The sequence below is a fragment of the Panulirus ornatus genome, chromosome 62 (genome assembly GCF_036320965.1).
Source record: "Panulirus ornatus isolate Po-2019 chromosome 62, ASM3632096v1, whole genome shotgun sequence".
In the NCBI taxonomy this organism is placed as follows: domain Eukaryota; kingdom Metazoa; phylum Arthropoda; class Malacostraca; order Decapoda; family Palinuridae; genus Panulirus; species Panulirus ornatus.
Window position 1 is genome coordinate 15622651 of NC_092285.1, and position 19526 is coordinate 15642176.

The following is a 19526-nucleotide window of genomic DNA, read 5'->3' on the forward strand; positions in this document are numbered from 1 at the left end:
ATTACACACCTTTGCATTTAAATCTCCCATCGCTATAACCCAGTATCATGCATCACAGATAGTAACACAATTGCTCAATTGCTCCCAAAACACTTGCCTCTCATGATCAGGTGCATAGGCACCAATAATCACCCTTCTCTCTCAATTCACTTTCAGTTTTATCCACATCAGTCTAGAATTAACTTTCTTACACTCTGTCACATTCTCCCAGAACTCCTCCTTAAGCACCAATAATCACCCTTCTCTCTCAATTCACTTTCAGTTTTATCCACATCAGTCTAGAATTAACTTTCTTACACTCTGTCACATTCTCCCAGAACTCCTCCTTCAGGAGTAGAGCTACTCCTTCCATAGCTCTGTCACATTCTCCCAGAACTCCTCCTTCAGGAGTAGAGCTACTCCTTCCAAAGCTCTTGTCTTCTCACCAATCCCTGACTTTGATCCCAAGACTTTCCCAAGCCACTTTTCCTCTTACCCTTGAGCTTCATTCACTCGGAGCTAGAACATGCAGGTTTCTTTCCTCAAACATACTACTTATCTCTCCTTTCTTCTCATCTTGGTTACATCCACACCCATTCAGACATGCCAATCTGAGGCCTCATGGAGGATGAGCACAAAATCTTCATTAGATGAAGTTCATTGACACTGGTTAAAGCTGAAATTAATTCTTAAAAAGTTTTCCAGCTATGTATATGAATCAGCTTGTGATTTGAAGAATACCAATGCCTGTTCCTGTCTTTTATATGTTTTATGATACATCACTAGTAATATACTGGGTATATGCAGTGTAATTCTTTATTTTTTAGCTCATACCAATATCAATGGATGATGCACCAGAACTGAGTGTTCCAGACACCATTGATGTTCCAAAAGTTGCAAGGATATATGAACGACCAAACTCAATCTTTGACAATTCTCCTGTCTTCATTGAAGAGCTGGTGTTGGAAACAGAACGCGGCCAAGGAAAGATATATCACATCAAGTATGTAATACTGTCTAAGGAAACTCCTTCTCTTGCCCTTCACCATTCAGTGTCCTACAGTTTAATGAAGTCACTTAAGAAAGGATGGTGAATACGTGTCTTAATGTTATAGTAACATGGGTTGAAGAACAATGTGAAAAATCTCGTAAATAACATGCTAGTGATTTGCTAGCAACCCCATACCCCCCTCCCCCAAATCACATCACCAAATTCCTCTTTTCAGTTGCTTCATCACCAGTCTACACAAAATCTTCTTTTGATGAAGTTCATCAACACTGGTCAAAGCTGAAATTAATCTTAAGTTTTCTAGCTATGTATATGAATTAGCTTATGATTTGAAGAATACCAGTGTCTGTTCCTGTCTTTTATATGTTTTATGATACATCTCTAGTAATATACTGGGTATGTGCAGTGTGATTCTCTCTTTCTTTGAACAATATTATAAACATGCGGTCTTTATATGCATGGGGATAGGGGAGAAAGAATACTTCCCACACATTCCTTACGTGTCGTAGAAGGCGACTAAAGGGGACAGGAGTGGGGGGGGGGCTAGAAACCCTCCCCTCCTTATATTCTAACTTTTTAAAAGGGGAAACAGATGAAGGAGTCATGCGGGGAGTGCTCATCCTCCTCGAAGGCTCAGGAATAATATATAATATATAGTGATGGGTGATTTGAATGCAAAGGTGAGTAATGTGGCAGTTGAGGGAATAATTGGTATACATGGGGCAAGTATGAAGTCTGTTGTGGATGAGAGAGCTTGGGAAGTGAGTCTGTTGTTGTTCGCTGATGATACAGTGCTGGTGGCTGATTCATGTGAGAAACTGCAGAAGCTGGTGACTGAGTTTGGTAAAGTGTGTGAAAGAAGAAAGTTAAGAGTAAATGTGAATAAGAGCAAGGTTATTAGGTACAGTAGGGTTGAGGGTCAAGTCAGTTGGGAGGTTAGTTTGAATGGAGAAAAACTGGAGGAAGTAAATTGTTTTAGATATCTGGGAGTGGATCTGGCAGCGGATGGAACCATGGAATTGGAAGTGAATCATAGGGTGGGGGAGGGGGCGAAAATCCTGGGAGCCTTGAAGAATGTGTGGAAGTTGAGAACATTATCTCGGAAAGCAAAAATGGGTATGTTTGAAGGAATAGTGGTTCCAACAATGTTGTATGGTTGCGTGTCATGGGTTATGGATAGAGTTGTGCGCAGGAGGGTGGATGTGCTGGAAATGAGATGTTTGAGGACAATGTGTGGTGTGAGGTGGTTTGATCGAGTAAGTAATGTAAGGGTAAGAGAGATGTGTGGAAATAAAAAGAGCGTGGTTGAGAGAGCAGAAGAGGGTGTTTTGAAATGGTTTGGGCACATGGAGAGAATGAGTGAGGAAAGATTGACCAAGAGGATATATGTGTCGGAGGTGGAGGGAACGAGGAGAAGTGGGAGACCAAATTGGAGGTGGAAAGATGGAGTGAAAAAGATTTTGTGTGATCGGGGCCTGAACATGCAGGAGGGTGAAAGGAGGGCAAGGAACAGAGTGAATTGGATCGATGTGGTATAACGGGGTTGACATGCTGTCGGTGGATTGAATCAGGGCATGTGAAGCGTCTGGGATAAACCATGGAAAGTTGTGTGGGGCCTGGATGTGGAAAGGGAGCTGTGATTTCGGGCATTATTGTGTGGCAGCTAGACACTGAGTGTGAACGAATAGGGCCTTTGTTGTCTTTTCCTAGTGCTACCTCGCACACATGAGGGGGGAGGGGGATGGTATTCCATGTGTGGCGAGGTGGCGATGGGAGTGAATTGGGGCAGACAGTGTGAATTGTGTGCATGGGTATATATGTATGTGTCTGTGTATGTATATATATGTGTACATTGAGATGTATAGGTATGTATATTTGCGTGTGTGGACGTGTGTGTGTGTATACATTGTGTATGGGGGTGGGTTGGGCCATTTCTTTCATCTGTTTCCTTGCGCTACCTCGCAAATGCGGGAGACAGCGACAAAGCAAAATAAATATAAATAAATAATGGGGTGTTCAGTGTTGTAAATGGAAATGGTGAAGAGCTTGTAGATTTATGTGCTGAAAAAGGACTGGTGGTTGGGAATACCTGGTTTAAGAAGCGAGATATACATAAGTATACGTATTTAAGTAGGAGAGATGGCCAGAGAACGTTATTGGATTACGTGTTAGTTGACAGGCGTGCGAAAGAGAGACTTGGATGTTAATATGCTGAGAGGTGTAAGTGGAGGGATGTCTGATCATTATCTTGTGGAGGCAAAGGTGAAGATTTGCATGGGTTTTCAGAAAAGAAGAGAGAATGTTAGGGGGAAGAGGGTGGTGAGAGTAAGTGAGCTTGGGAAGGAGACTTGTGTGAGGAAGTACCAGGAGAGACTGAGTACAGAATGGAAAAGGTGAGAACAAAGGAGGTAAGGGGAGTGGGGGAGGAATGGGATGTATTTAGGGAATCAGTGATGGCTTGTGCAAAAGATGCTTGTGGCATGAGAAGTGTGGGAGATGGGTTGATTAGAAAGGGTAGTGAGTGGTGGGATGAAGAAGTAAGATTATTAGTGAAAGAGAAGAGAGAGCCATTTGGACAATTTTTGCAGGGAAAAAATGCAAATGAGTGGGAGATGTATAAAAGAAAGAGACAGGAGGTCAAGAGAAAGGTGCAAGAGGTGAAAAAGAGGGCAAATGAGAGTTGGGGTGAGAGAGTATCATTAAATTTTAGGGAGATGGGGTTGTTAGGGAGGTGAATGCAAGAGTTTTGGAAAGAGGGGCAAGTATGAAGTCTGTTGGGGATGAGAGAGCTTGGGAAGTGAGTCAGTTGTTGTTCGCTGATGATACAGCGCTGGTGGCTGATTCATGTGAGAAACTGCACAAGCTGGTGACTGAGTTTGGTAAAGTGTGTGAAAGAAGAAAGTTAAGAGTAAATGTGAATAAGAGCAAGGTTATTAGGTACAGTAGGGTTGAGGGTCAAGTCAATTGGGAGGTGAGTTTGAATGGAGAAAAACTGGAGGAAGTGAAGTGTTTTAGATATCTGGGAGTGGATCTGGCAGTGGATGGAACCATGGAAGCGGAAGTGGATCATAGGGTGGGGGAGGGGGCGAAAATTCTGGGAGCCTTGAAGAATGTGTGGAAGTCGAGAACATTATCTTGGAAAGCAAAAATGAGTATGTTTGAAGGAATAGTGGTTCCAACAATGTTGTATGGTTGTGAGGCGTGGGCTATGGATAGAGTTGTGCGCAGGAGGATGGATGTGCTGGAAATGAGATGTTTGAGGACAATGTGTGGTGTGAGGTGGTTTGATCGAGTAAGTAACGTAAGGATAAGAGAGATGTGTGGAAATAAAAAGAGCGTGGTTGAGAGAGCAGAAGAGGGTGTTTTGAAATGGTTTGGGCACATGGAGAGAATGAGTGAGGAAAGATTGACCAAGAGGATATATGTGTCGGAGGTGGAGGGAACGAGGAGAAGAGGGAGACCAAATTGGAGGTGGAAAGATGGAGTGAAAAAGATTTTGTGTGATCGGGGCCTGAACATGCAGGACGGTGAAAGGAGGGCAAGGAATAGAGTGAATTGGAGCGATGTGGTATACTGGGGTTGACGTGCTGTCAGTGGATTAAATCGGGGCATGTGAAGCGTCTGGGGTAAACCATGGAAAGCTGTGTAGGTATGTATATTTTGCGTGTGTGGACGTATGTATATACATGTGTATGGGGGTGGGTTGGGCCATTTCTTTCGTCTGTTTCCTTGCGCTACCTCGCAAACGCAGGAGACAGCGACAAAAAAAAAAAAAAAAAAAAAAGATGTTCTGGAAGGATGTAAATAAAGTGCGCAAGACAAGGGAGCAAATGGGAACTTCAGTGAAGGGAGCTAATGGGGAGGTGATATCATGTTGTGGTGATGTGAGAAGAAGATGGAGTGAGTATTTTGAACGTTTGTTGAATGTGTATGATGATAAGAGTGGTAGATATAGGGTGTTTTGGTCGAGGTGGTGTGCAAAGTGAGAGGGTTAGGGAAAATGATTTGGTAAACAGAGAAGATGAGAGGGTTAGGGAAAATGATTTGGTAAACAGAGAAGAGGTAGTAAAAGCTTTGCGGAAGATGAAAGCCGGCAAGGCAGCAGGTTTGGATGGTATTGCAGTGGAATTTATTAAAAGTGAGGGTGACTGTATTGTTGACTGGTTGGTAAGGTTATTTAATGTATGTATGACTCATGGTGAGGTGCCTGAGGATTGGCGGAATGCGTGCATAGTGCCATTGTATAAAGGCAAAGGGGATAAGAGTGAGTACTCGAATTACAGAGGTATAAGTTTGTTGAGTATTCCTGGGAAATTTTTTTTTTTTTTTTTTGCTTTGTCGCTGACTCCTGCGTTTGCGAGGTAGCGCAAGGAAACAGACGAAAGAAATGGCCCATCCCACCCCCATACACGTGTATATACATACGTCCACACACGCAAATATACATACCTACACAACTTTCCATGGTTTACCCCAGACGCTTCACATGCCCTGATTCAATCCACTGATAGCACGTCAACCGTATACCACATCGATCCAATTTACTCTATTCCTTGCCCTCCTTTCACCCTCCTGCATGTTCAGGCCCCGATCACACAAAATACCAGGAATACTCAACAAACTTATACCTCTGTAATTATATGGGAGGGTATTGACTGAGAGGGTGAAGGCATGTACAGAGCATCAGATTGGGGAAGAGCAGTGTGGTTTCAGAAGTGGTAGAGGATGTGTGGATCAGGTGTTTGCTTTGAAGAATGTATGTGAGAAATACTTAGAAAAGCAAAGGGATTTGTATGTAGCATTTATGGATCTGGAGAAGGCATATGATAGAGTTGATAGAGATGCTATGTGGAAGGTACTAAGAATATATGGTGTGGTAGGCAAGTTGTTAGAAGCAGTGAAAAGCTTTTATCGAGGATGTAAGGCTGGTGTACGTGTAGGAAGAGAGGAAAATGATTGGTTCTCAGTGAATGTAAGTTTGCGGCAGGGGTGTTTGATGTCTCCATGCTTGTTTAATTTGTTTATGGATGGGGTTGTTAGGGAGGTGAATGCAAGAGTTTTGGAAAGAGGAGCAAGTATGCAGTCTGTTGTGGATGAGAGAGCTTGGGAAGTGAGTCAGTTGCTGTTTGCTGATGATACAGTGCTGATGGCTGATTCATGTGAGAAACTGCAGAAGCTGGTGACTGAGTTTGGTAAAGTGTGTGAAAGAAGAAAGTTATGAGTAAATGTGAATAAGAGCAAGGTTATTAGGTACAGTAGGGTTGAGGGTCAAGTCAATTGGGAGGTAAGTTTGAATGGAGAAAAACTGGAGGAAGTAAAGTGTTTTAGATACCTGGGAGTGGATCTGGCAGCGGATGGAACCATGGAAGCGGAAGTAGATCATAGGATGGGGGAGGGGGCAAAAATCCTGGGAGCCTTGAAGAATGTGTGGAAGTCGAGAACATTATCTCGGAAAGCAAAAATGGGTATGTTTGAAGGAATAGTGGTTCCAACAATGTTGTATGGTTGCGACGCGTGGGCTATGGATAGAGTAGTGCGCAGGAGGATGGATGTGCTGGAAATGAGATGTTTGAGGACAATGTGTGGTGTGAGGTGGTTTGATCGAGTAAGTAATGTAAGGGTAAGAGAGATATGTGGAAGTAAGAAGAGCATGGTTGAGAGAGCAGAAGAGGGTGTTTTGAAATGGTTTGGGCACATGGAGAGAATGAGTGAGGAAAGATTAACCAAGAGGATATATGTGTCAGAGGTGGAAAGAACGAGGACAAGTGGGAGACCCAATTAGAGGTGGAAAGATGGAGTGAAAAAGATTTTGAGTGGATTTGGCAGTGGATGGAAACATGGAAGCGGAAGTGAATCATAGGGTGGGGGAGGGGGCGAAAATTCTGGATGCCTTGAAGAATGTGTGGAAGTCGAGAACATTATCTCGGAAAGCAAAAATGGGTATGTTTGAAGGAATAGTGGTTCCAACAATGTTGTATGGTTGCGAGGCATGGGCTATGGATAGAGTTGTGCGCAGGAGGGTGGATGTGCTGGAAATGAGATGTTTGAGGACAATACATGGTGTGAGGTGGTTTGATTGAGTAAGTAATGTAAGGGTAAGAGAGATGTGTGGAAATAAAAAGAGTGTGGTTGAGAGAGCAGAAGAGGGTGTTTTGAAATAGTTTGGTCACATGGAGAGAATGAGTGAGGAAAGATTGACCAAGAGGATATATGCGTCAGAGGTGGAGGGAACGAGGAGAAGTGGGAGACCAAATTGTGGGTGGAAAGATGGAGTGAAAACGATTTTGAGTGATCAGGGCCTGAAAATGGAGGAGGGTGAAAGGCATGCAAGGAATAGAGTGAATTGGAATGATGTGGTATACTGGGGTCGACGTGCTGTCAATGGATTGAACCAGGGCATGTGAAGCGTCTGGGGTAAACCATGGAAAGTTCTGTGGGGCCTGAACGTGGAAAGGAAGCTGTGGTTTCAGTGCATTATTACATGACAGCTAGAGACTGAGTGTGAACGAAAGTGGCCTTTGTTGTCTTTTCCTAGCGCAACCTCACGCACATGTGGGGTGAGGTGGTTGTTATTTCATGTGTGGTGGGGTGGCGATGGGAATGAATAAAGGCAGACAGTATGTATTATGTACATGTGTATATATGTATATGTTTGTGTGTGTATATATATGTATACGTTGAGATGTATAGGTATGTATAATTGTGTGTGTGGACGTGTATGTATATTCATGTGTATGTGGGTGTGTTGGGCCATTCTTTCGTCTGTTTCCTTGTACTACCTCGCTAACGCGGGAGACAGCGACAAATTAAAATAAATAATAAGTGATATACTTTTTTTTCAGTATACATTGAACATTTTCAATAATATTGTTCTTTTTCTCATAGTCAAAGTCTTTATTATTGTACTACAGTACTTATTACTTGGCTCTATAATCTTATCTTTTCAACATGATGTTTGAATTCCTTTCTTTTATGATGACTTTATTTAACTTTCTATCACTGATTCCCTTGTTAAGCCATGATATGGTGTCATCAATGTAATATTGATTGCTTCAGTTACTTTCTTGCTCAAATTCATCCTTGTTAGATTATATCTGCTTCATTTCTGCCCATTTGTATATATTTAATGAGAGTTATAGTGAATCTCTTTTTGGTCATTTAATCTTTTCATGTTGCTAACTTAGGTTAAGGGAGAGGAAACGAAAGATATAGAAGGATGGAATGAAAGAATTCAGAGGGATGAGAGGGATACATGGGACAGAATGATTTATTGGATTGATGTTGGTACACAGAGGAGAGAAGTGGGGTCACATGCCGTCATTGTATTTAGCAAGGGCGTATGAAATAGTCAAGGTAAACCATGGAATAGTCGTTAAGGCTTGGCTTTGTGTGGTGGGCTTTGGCTGTAATACATCATAAATGACACCTTAAGGGTGGATCTCTGCAAATGAAATAATTTTTTGTATGTTTCTAATGCAATTTAGTAAAAGTGGGAGAAGCAGTTTTCTATAAAGATAGTTTTGGAGTTAATTTGTTAAGATTTGGATTGAATTGGTAATTAAGATAGATTTTATTGATCAAGACATATTTCTCAAAATTTTCATCAGTTATTAGTGATTCTTGAAGTTTGGAGATTTTGGTTCTGAATTCTGTATTGGTTCATAAATGAAGTGAATTAAGTTTTAAAGGATTTCAGTAATCTGACAACTTTTGTATGTATGTTAACCAATATTAATGAATTATTACATGAAGTTGTAGAAAATGATATGAGAAAACACATACTGAATGGTGAAATCATGTGTGAGCTAAGTTTGTGAAGAGAACAAGATTGTTCAGGCTGCCCTTTAATTTGCTTATATGCTTACAGGTTGACCATATCTCAGAGAAAGACAGATGAGGTGTATTTTGGTGAACTTTATGTTGATCGTGATTATCAGGAAGGCAAACAGAATGGATCTACATGCAAGTAAGTACCTTCTAAGTGATCTCTTATTGTGGGTTGCATTTTATTGTCCTTTGTTGTGTGCCAGAATTGTTAGGGTGTATGGAAGGGATGAGTGAAGAGAGATTGACTAAGAGAATATATATATGGTAGAAGTGGAGGGAACAAAGGGGAGAGGAAAACTGAGAAGGAAATGGAAGGATGGAGTGAGAGGCTTTGAGTTGTTGGAGTCTGGACATGGAAAAATGTTGCGAGATGTGCATGGGATGGAGAGAATTGGAGCATTGTAGTATACAGCGGGAGCCATGCTGTCAGTAGGCTGAACCATGGTGTATGAAGTAGTCATCGAAACCAAGGATAGGGGGCACTGGTTTGAAGCATGATGCATGACATCTAGAGTGGACATAACCGTAGCTTGAATTGAAAAGTGCCTGTACTTCCTGCCCCAGGAGTCACTTCTATCTGTTAAGATACCCTAGGGCTCAGAAAGCCAGATACATCCATTAGTTGGGGCTATAGGTTATAAAGTATAGTGATGTTGCATGTCCATCTTTGTCCATCTATGTGCGGAGAGTGCAGGGCAAGTAATTATTTAGTGTTTGTAGTTTTTGTTTCCTGTAGTTGCATTGTGGGCATGAAGGGCCTTTAGATATGTTGAAATGGTGTTTATATAATTGTAGGGACAGATGATGCCAGCATCGTAAACAGAAAAGTGTGACATGTTTATCTAAGAAGTGTTGCTTCTGATTGGTGTATATATGGTGGGGTGGAGTTCAGAGGATCCTTGTCTTATAAATGCCCGACCTTCAAACAACTGCACTTGCAGACAGGTTCAAAATAGGTATTTAATTCTTATCCCAACATACAATCTGTTAATCATACTTACAAACTGTGGAACTATTTAATGTACATCTTTCTATGTTATAATGTTGCTTTATGTGATGTTCTATTAACTGTATTTACTGTGGTTAACAATCTTTAATACATTATTACAGTCAGGTATATATATTTACTGATTTTTTTCATTTCTTTCTACCTTTTGACTTGTGAACTGGGTCAGGAACGTAACCTGTTTATAAACAGGAGACCCCTTGTATAAGTCTGAGTTGGAAGGGCATTTTTTTAGTGCTTGATGGATTTCGTTTGTGTGTATGTGTTTTGTCAGTGTTATATTTTTTAGAGATGGGGATATCAGTGAGTAAAGCTTGCTAAAGTGTTAGGCAGGGATAAGTTTTCTAATTCATTTGGGGTTGGTGTTTAGTTATGGAGTGGTTTGGATAGAAGGGGTCTAATGCTGTGGCATGATACTGAGTGCCAGGCATATTGAAATAGGTTGTATAAGGAGGATCTCTATTTCATTGTGTAAATGTTGAATGTTTGTGGTTGCTTAGCAGCCAGTGATTGTTCTGAGTGCAGTGTTCTGAGTAAAGTGCCCATGTGTTTTAGTAATTTGAGCTTAATTAGATTTTTTTTTTTTTTTTTTTTTTTTTATACTTTGTCGCTGTCTCCCGCGTTTGCGAGGTAGCGCAAGGAAACAGACGAAAGAAATGGCCCAACCCCCCCCCCATACACATGTACATACACACGTCCACACACGCAAATATACATACCTACACAGCCTTCCATGGTTTACCCCAGACGCTTCACATGCCTTGCTTCAATCCACTGACAGCACGTCAACCCCTGTATACCACATGACTCCAATTCACTCTATTTCTTGCCCTCCTTTCACCCTCCTGCATGTTCAGGCCCCGATCACACAAAATCCTTTTCACTCCATCTTTCCACCTCCAATTTGGTCTCCCTCTTCTCCTCGTTCCCTCCACCTCCGACACATATATCCTCTTGGTCAATCTCTCCTCACTCATTCTCTCCATGTGCCCAAACCATTTCAAAACACCCTCTTCTGCTCTCTCAACCACGCTCTTTTTATTTCCACACATCTCTCTTACCCTTACGTTACTTACTCGATCAAACCACCTCACACCACACATTGTCCTCAAACATCTCATTTCCAGCACATCCATCCTCCTGCGCACATCTCTATCCATAGCCCACGCCTCGCAACCATACAACATTGTTGGAACCACTATTCCCTCAAACATACCCATTTTTGCTTTCCGAGATAATGTTCTCGACTTCCACACATTTTTCAAGGCTCCCAAAATTTTCGCCCCCTCCCCCACCCTATGATCCACTTCCGCTTCCATGGTTCCATCCGCTGACAGATCCACTCCCAGATATCTAAAACACTTCACTTCCTCCAGTTTTTCTCCATTCAAACTCACCTCCCAATTGACTTGACCCTCAACCCTACTGTACCTAATAACCTTGCTCTTATTCACATTTACTCTCAACTTTCTTCTTCCACACACTTTACCAAACTCAGTCACCAGCTTCTGCAGTTTCTCACATGAATCAGCCACCAGTGCTGTATCATCAGCGAACAACAACTGACTCACTTCCCAAGCTCTCTCATCCCCAACAGACTTCATACTTGCCCCTCTTTCCAGGACTCTTGCATTTACCTCCCTTACAACCCCATCCATAAACAAATTAAACAACCATGGAGACATCACACACCCCTGCCGCAAACCTACATTCACTGAGAACCAATCACTTTCCTCTCTTCCTACACGTACACATGCCTTACATCCTCGATAAAAACTTTTCACTGCTTCTAACAACTTGCCTCCCACACCATATATTCTTAATACCTTCCACAGAGCATCTCTATCAACTCTATCATATGCCTTCTCCAGATCCATAAATGCTACATACAAATCCATTTGCTTTTCTAAGTATTTCTCACATACATTCTTCAAAGCAAACACCTGGTCCACACATCCTCTACCACTTCTGAAACCGCACTGCTCTTCCCCAATCTGATGCTCTGTACATGCCTTCACCCTCTCAATCAATACCCTCCCATATAATTTACCAGGAATACTCAACAAACTTATACCTCTGTAATTTGAGCACTCACTCTTATCCCCTTTGCCTTTGTACAATGGCACTATGCACGCATTCCGCCAATCCTCAGGCACCTCACCATGAGTCATACATACATTAAATAACCTTACCAACCAGTCAACAATACAGTCACCCCCTTTCTTAATAAATTCCACTGCAATACCATCCAAACCTGCTGCCTTGCCGGCTTTTATCTTCCGCAAAGCTTTTACTACCTCTTCTCTGTTTACCAAATCATTTTCCCTAACCCTCTCACTTTGCACACCACCTCGACCAAAACACCCTATATCTGCCACTCTGTCATCAGACACATTCAACAAACCTTCAAAATACTCATTCCATCTCCTTCTCACATCACCACTACTTGTTGTCACCTCCCCATTTACGCCCTTCACTGAAGTTCCCATTTGCTCCCTTGTCTTACGCACCCTATTTACCTCCTTCCAGAACATCTTTTTATTCTCCCTAAAATTTACTGATAGTCTCTCACCCCAACTCTCATTTGCCCTTTTTTTCACCTCTTGCACCTTTCTCTTGACCTCCTGTCTCTTTCTTTTATACTTCTCCCACTCAATTGCATTTTTTCCCTGCAAAAATCGTCCAAATGCCTCTCTCTTCTCTTTCACTAATACTCTTACTTCTTCATCCCACCACTCACTACCCTTTCTAAACAGCCCACCTCCCACTCTTCTCATGCCACAAGTATCTTTTGCGCAATCCATCACTGATTCCCTAAATACATCCCATTCCTCCCCCACTCCCCTTACTTCCATTGTTCTCACCTTTTTCCATTCTGTACACAGTCTCTCCTGGTACTTCCCCACACAGGTCTCCTTCCCAAGCTCACTTACTCTCACCACCTTCTTCACCTTAGCCTCCACAAGATAATGATCAGACATCCCTCCAGTTGCACCTCTCAGCACATTAACATCCAAAAGTCTCTCTTTCGCACGCCTGTCAATTAACACGTAATCCAATAACGCTCTCTGGCCATCTTTCCTACTTACATAAGTATACTTATGTATATCTCGCTTTTTAAACCAGGTATTCCCAATCATCAGTCCTTTTTCAGCACATAAATCTACAAGCTCTTCACCATTTCCATTTACAACACTGAACACCCCATGCATACCAATTATTCCCTCAACTGCCACATTACTCACCTTTGCATTCAAATCACCCATCACTATAACCCGGTCTCGTGCATCAAAACCGCTAACACACTCATTTAGCTGCTCCCAAAACACTTGCCTCTCATGATCTTTCTTCTCATGCCCAGGTGCATATGCACCAATAATCACCCACCTCTCTCCATCAACTTTCAATTTTACCCATATTAATCGAGAATTTACTTTCTTACATTCTATCACATACTCCCACAACTCCTGTTTCAGGAGTATTGCTACTCCTTCCCTTGCTCTTGTCCTCTCACTAACCCCTGACTTCACTCCCCAGACATTTCCAAACCACTCTTCCCCTTTACCCTTGAGCTTCGTTTCACTCAGAGCCAAAACATCCAGGTTCCTTTCCTCAAACATACTACCTATCTCTCCTTTTTTCACATCTTGGTTACATCCACACACATTTAGGCACCCCACTCTGAGCCTTCGAGGAGGATGATCACTCCCCGCGTGACTCCTTCTTCTGTTTCCCATTTTAGAAAGTTAATACAAGGAGGGGAGGATTTCCGGCCCCCCGCTCCCGTCCCCTCTAGTCGCTTTCTACGACACGCGAGGAATACGTGGGAAGTATTCTTTCACCCCTATCCCCAGGGATAATATACATATATATATACATATACACACACACACACACACACATACATATATATACATATGAAAAATGTAAGAAACAATTTAGAAAACAAACTTTTAGCTTGAAATGAATGAAAAAAATGAATGTCACATAATGGTTCAACCTCTGGCTATGGAAAAGGAAATGTACAATTTATTCACACAAACGTCAATAGCAGTTCTCATCAATTTCACCACTGTGTCAATAAGCTTCAATGTCTAAGCTACATTTTTTTCCAACTTAATTAGATACTCTGTTATATTTTATACTAAATTAGATAGAGAAAATCTGAAGATTAAGAGAAAGAAGAAAGTGATGAAGTAAATAAGGAAAGTGTATTGTGTAAGTAGATGTGTAAATATGCAAAGGTTATGATGGTTGTTGGAGAATCTACTTAAGGTACTGACTTTTGCTGGTTAAAAATTTGAAAAGATAAGCTGGCTACGTAGAAGTAAACTCATTTCTGGCATCGAAAGGGTATTGTTACTATGCATCACTTGCGAGAGGTTACACTGCAAGCGAAGTCATGTTCAGTGAGGCTGTACCATCCTCATTGAATAGATAAGAGCAAACTTGCTTTGAGGACCATGTTGCTCTGGAGTACATCATATCCTTGCTCCTACAGGGAGTATAGCTTTAAGATTCAGGAACCTTATAAAAGGTGTCTTGTGGTTGTATAATTTGTTGGTTATTAGAATTGCTGTTGATTTGCAGTACATGCATCAAAATGCAGGTGAAGTACTGTATGATTAGGATCATTAGACTGGAATAGTATAGCAGAGGAAAAATACTATTTTATCTTCAGATTTAAATTTTTTGTTCTGTATTTTCAAGCAAAATATATCAAAAGGAAATTTTTTCTTGTGTTGTTCGATAACTAACATTCTAATAGTAGTCATACTTTACAGATTTCAACTAGGAACACAGCAACAGGTTTGCCGTTACATTCAGCAGTTTAAGGAGATATTCACCGAAGATTGGCGCAAAAGTGTCAAGATTACACAAAGAGTATGTATTACACAAAGCTTTTGATTCTTTGAACGTCCTTTTTTTTTTATATCGTATGCTCTCATTTTTATTGCTAAATGTATCAAGACTTTACTTAAACAATAAGAAACAATAAGTTGACTACTTCTTCCATTGAATTGCCAGTCTACATTTTTGTCATTTCCATTACACTCATAATTGAAATAACAGATGATAGTGAATGTGCTCAATTTCTATTTTTGTGTAGCAAATAAGCCAAGACCCTCATATAAAGCAGGATTGTAGGAGATACTGTGATGTACATTCATCTTTGTAAATTAAAGTACAGAATCAGCTGTAATACTCATAATAAATGCTTAAGGATGGTCCTTGTTGGCTTATGTTTTAGTTATGTATCCAAGCTTTTAAAAATTTCAGAGAGAGAGAGAGAGAGAGAGAGAGAGAGAGAGAGAGAGAGAGAGAGAGCAGTATTTCGCTGCTGGGAAAAAAAAGCATTGAAAATATGAAGATAATGTACAAGCAAAGGGGAGGGGGAAGCAGAATGTGAAGGGGCCTGGCCCCTAGGTGATATATGCGTTTATTAAGTTTGAATGTGCAAAGTTGTAGGAATTTAATAGGGCTTGGGAGTGGAAGTTTCCCCATGTTTAAAACGAATGCTCTTAGAGTGCTACCAACTCCATGGAATCAAATTCTTACAATTATTATGCTCTTTTCAGATCCTGTTATTAAGGGAGTGAGTGGCAAAGGTTGAGGAAGTGAATAAATGTAGCTTAATTTTACTGTATTAAAGTGCAAATTTGACTTAACAAAAAGAGTAAAGTTCTAATGTAACCAAAAGGCAACACTGTCATTGTCATCTAGGTATTGAACTTCTCATGGTTGAAGCTATTTTTGTGCTAGTAAACTTCATTACTCTTACTAGCAGTACACTGGGGGCTTAAATGAAGACATTTAACACTGCATGGACTAAGAATTTAGAGGTTTTAAAATTGCACAAGAATTAGACAGAAAAGCTAGGACAAATCTGTCAGCAAGCACTTACAAAGCCAGATACTTTAAAAATTTTTGTTTCAGGTAGGACTGCAGTCTGTTGTGGAGTGAAAAAAGGAATGTACCAAGACCAGTTAGTCATAACAAGAGCCATGAAGATGAGACAAGTGGGAGAGGTGAAAAGGGAACCACCAAAAAACATGTTGGGAGTGTTTTGGGAAATTGTTAAAGAGCAAGACTAGAAGTTAACACAAGTAGAGTAGGAATTAAAAGAAATTGAGGAATTAATGCAAGGATCATGAAGGGTGTAATGGGATGGGAGAGGAACTAAAGACCGAAAGATGGATTAAAAGAGCACAAACACAAATTTACATAGGATGAGGGAATTCAGAGGATACATAACGAGAAGTAGAACAAGTCAAGAGATATTCTAGATCCCTGAGAGAATGTTGAACAGGAAGAATTGCCCAATACACCACTTACAAAAACTCTTGAAAATAAAGAGTAGATAGGGTACCATAAGCAGTTTCTGGGCTGCTTAGCAGACTGTGATCATGATGACTGATGCAGTGGGACAGTAATCTGGGGTTATAACAGAAGAGCTCAAGGGATTGGACAAACCTATAGATAGAATGACAGTTAGAGAAAATTACTGGTCCAAAAGGTAAATTTAGAAAAGTGCAGAGCATATAAGATCAGTGTTTACAAAAAAGGTTTTAGAGAAATCCAGAATTATAGAGGGTGATGAAACAAAACTGTTGGACTTTGTCATATAATGGGTAGCACCTTATGTACCATAAAGTGGGTAGCACTAAAGGTAGATTCATAAACCAGGAGGCTGTGGAATTGTCAGGTGCAATTTCATTGATAAAGGAAAAAGAATTTGTTATGCTGAAGACATAAGAGGATGGCCAGTTATGGCGACCTTTTCCTTGGAGACATCAAACCTGGAAATTAGGCAGGCAGAGAATTTTGAAAACAAGGCAGAATTCTCCAAGGTATTCTCCAAATTTGATAGACCAAGGGAAGAGAGGAAGAAAAGCATAGAGTAAAGTCATGTGGCAAATAAATGAGCTGCCAAATCAAAAGGATGCAACACTCCCACCAGCCCTGCAGAGAGATCAGAAATGTTAGATGATTGACAGGATAGGGTCAAAGTACTGTATACAAATGCTGATGGATTAGTAGTAAATGGTAAAATACACCTAATGTTGAGTTGAGGAAAGAGCCTATTAAAGAGATAAGATCTCACCTGTTCTGGCTTGTTGCAGCATTCCTGAACAACTGTACAATGGTAACAATGAAGAAACAATCAGGATTGTACTGGAAGCAGCAAAACACACACTTCTTATGGATGGGAGTGATAATAGGGAATTTCAATAATAAAGAGATTGAATGGAAAAAATTTTGATTCTTATAGTGATAGGGGATCATGGAGGCAAGTTTTCTGAATGTATAGGGTAAGTTCTTATACCTACATACATGTCAGTGAACATACTAGAATGAGAGGGACTGATATACCATCATAACTGTACTTTATTTTCACACATAATAGCATGGATATTGGGAATATTATATATATTATGCAACAGATGGAATAAGGTGATTACGTAATGTTCAGGTTTGACAGTGTTTAAGTGAGGAAGAAAAAAGAGCAGAGGAGAGATAGGAAGTAAAGAGGAGACATAATTGTGGAAACTACACAGACCTCAACAATTTCTTTGGGAACATAGACTGCCTCACCCACTCATGGACTGCTGGCATTCGCTCTACAAACATACAGTTTCTCCTTATTACACATAATGACAATACTTACAACTAGTTCATTCTATATAACTAGATTTTCCTGCAGTGAGTGCGATGTGCTAGCTCCGCATTTTGGCAAAATGGTAGGAGCAATAGAAGGAGGCAGTAGGTAAGAACATTAAGACAGGAACATTAGGCAGAAGTTGGTAGGAACATAAGATAGAAGCAGTTGGTAGAAGTAATATGTTGAAACAATTGGTAGGCACATTAAGTAGTAGTTGGTAGGAACATTAGGTAGGAGTCTCTAGAAACACTGTGCAAGAGATGCCCTTTGAGAGTGACTTGTTGAGCATTAAAGGTGAAGAAGGAGCACTGATGTTCACCAGTTATGGAGATGCTTTTGCCTTGGCCATCCCCTTGAGGGAGTTCCTGAAGGAAGCAGGCAACAGAGATACATATAGATTGATAGAACATAGACTGGGAAAGGAGGTCTGCAGCCTAGAACCAAGGCATTGTAGTGAGAGGTTCTTTGAAATTTATAATGAATGGAAAGGAATGTGGTATGACTATCCTCAAATATGGAAGGAATGTTAAGAAAGTGGGAAGAATGTTTTACTAGAAGATGTCAAAAAGCAAAGAAGCTTCAAGATTTGCATTGGCAAAGATATAGGTGACACTCCAGCCAGCTTTTGCGCTGCCTCGCAAGCGCGGGAGACAGCGACAAAGTATAATAAATAAATAAATAAAGAGAGCAAGGAATGAGTATAGTAGGTTAAGAAAGGAGGAAAAGAGAACTTTGAAAAAATATTGTGGGTAAGGCAGAAGAAAAAACAAAACTGATCCATGAATTCATCAGGAATAGACTGTCAGTTAAAGAACAGCTAATTAGGCTTAGAGATTCAGAGGGAAGAATTTTATATGATTATGTAAGGATATGTGAAGAACTGAATGAATGTTCCAAAGTCTATTCCATCACCACTACAACTATAAACAAATTAAAGAGCCACAGTGACATCACGCACCCCTGCCACAGATCATCCTTCACTTAGAACCATATACTTTCTTACATGCCTTACACACATCTCTATCAAACATAACCATATGCTTTGTGCAGATCCATAAATGCCACTCACAAATCCCTCTTTTCTCTAAATGTTTCTCATGCTTATTCTTTAAAACAAATACCTGATCCAGACATCCTCTGCTACTTCTGAAACAACAATGTTCCTACCTAATATGATGATCTGTACATACCTTCACCCTCTCAGTCACTATTCCCCCATATAACTTACCTGGTACATTCAACAAACTTATACCTAGGGAGTTCCTCCATTACACAGCATCACTATAGATGCATTCCGCCAATTCTCGGGCACCTCATCATGGTGCACACAGACTTTAAAAGTCATATATATATATATATATATATATATATATATATATATATTTTTTTTTTTTTTTTATACTTTGTCGCTGTCTCCCGCGTTTGCGAGGTAGCGCAAGGAAACAGACGAAAGAAATGGCCCAACCCACCCCCATACACATGTATATACATACGTCCACACACGCAAATATACATACCTACACAGCTTTCCATGGTTTACCCCAGACGCTTCACATGCCTTGATTCAATCCACTGACAGCACGTCAACCCCGGTATACCACATCACTCCAATTCACTCTATTCCTTGCCCTCCTTTCACCCTCCTGCATGTTCAGGCCCCGATCACACAAAATCTTTTTCACTCCATCTTTCCACCTCCAGTTTGGTCTCCCTCTTCTCCTCGTTCCCTCCACCTCCGACACATATATCCTCTTGGTCAATCTTTCCTCACTCATTCTCTCCATGTGACCAAACCATTTCAAAACACCCTCTTCTCCTCTCTCAACCACGCTCTTTTTATTTCCACACATCTCTCTTACCCTTACGTTACTTACTCGATCAAACCACCTCACACCACACATTGTCCTCAAACATCTCATTTCCAGCACATCCATCCTCCTGCGCACAACTCTATCCATAGTCCACGTCTCGCAACCATACAACATTGTTGGAACCACTATTCCTTCAAACATACCCATTTTTGCTTTCCGAGATAATGTTCT

General features: G+C 40.8%; 1 protein-coding gene across 3 annotated transcripts in view; it reads left to right on the forward strand.

Moving 5' to 3' along the window:
- Spt20 (transcription factor Spt20 homolog) overlaps positions 1-19526 on the forward strand; it is a 150517-nt gene that overhangs the window by 35277 nt on the left and 95714 nt on the right. For all 3 annotated transcript variants that reach the window (XR_011711970.1, XM_071656370.1, XM_071656369.1), the window contains exons 7-9: positions 807-982; positions 8856-8954; positions 14606-14705. Coding sequence is in view for 2 of the 3 variants with exons in the window: in XM_071656370.1 (XP_071512471.1) it covers positions 807-982; positions 8856-8954; positions 14606-14705 (375 nt within the window). In the remaining variant the exon portion in view is untranslated. The remainder of the gene's footprint in view (positions 1-806; positions 983-8855; positions 8955-14605; positions 14706-19526) is intronic.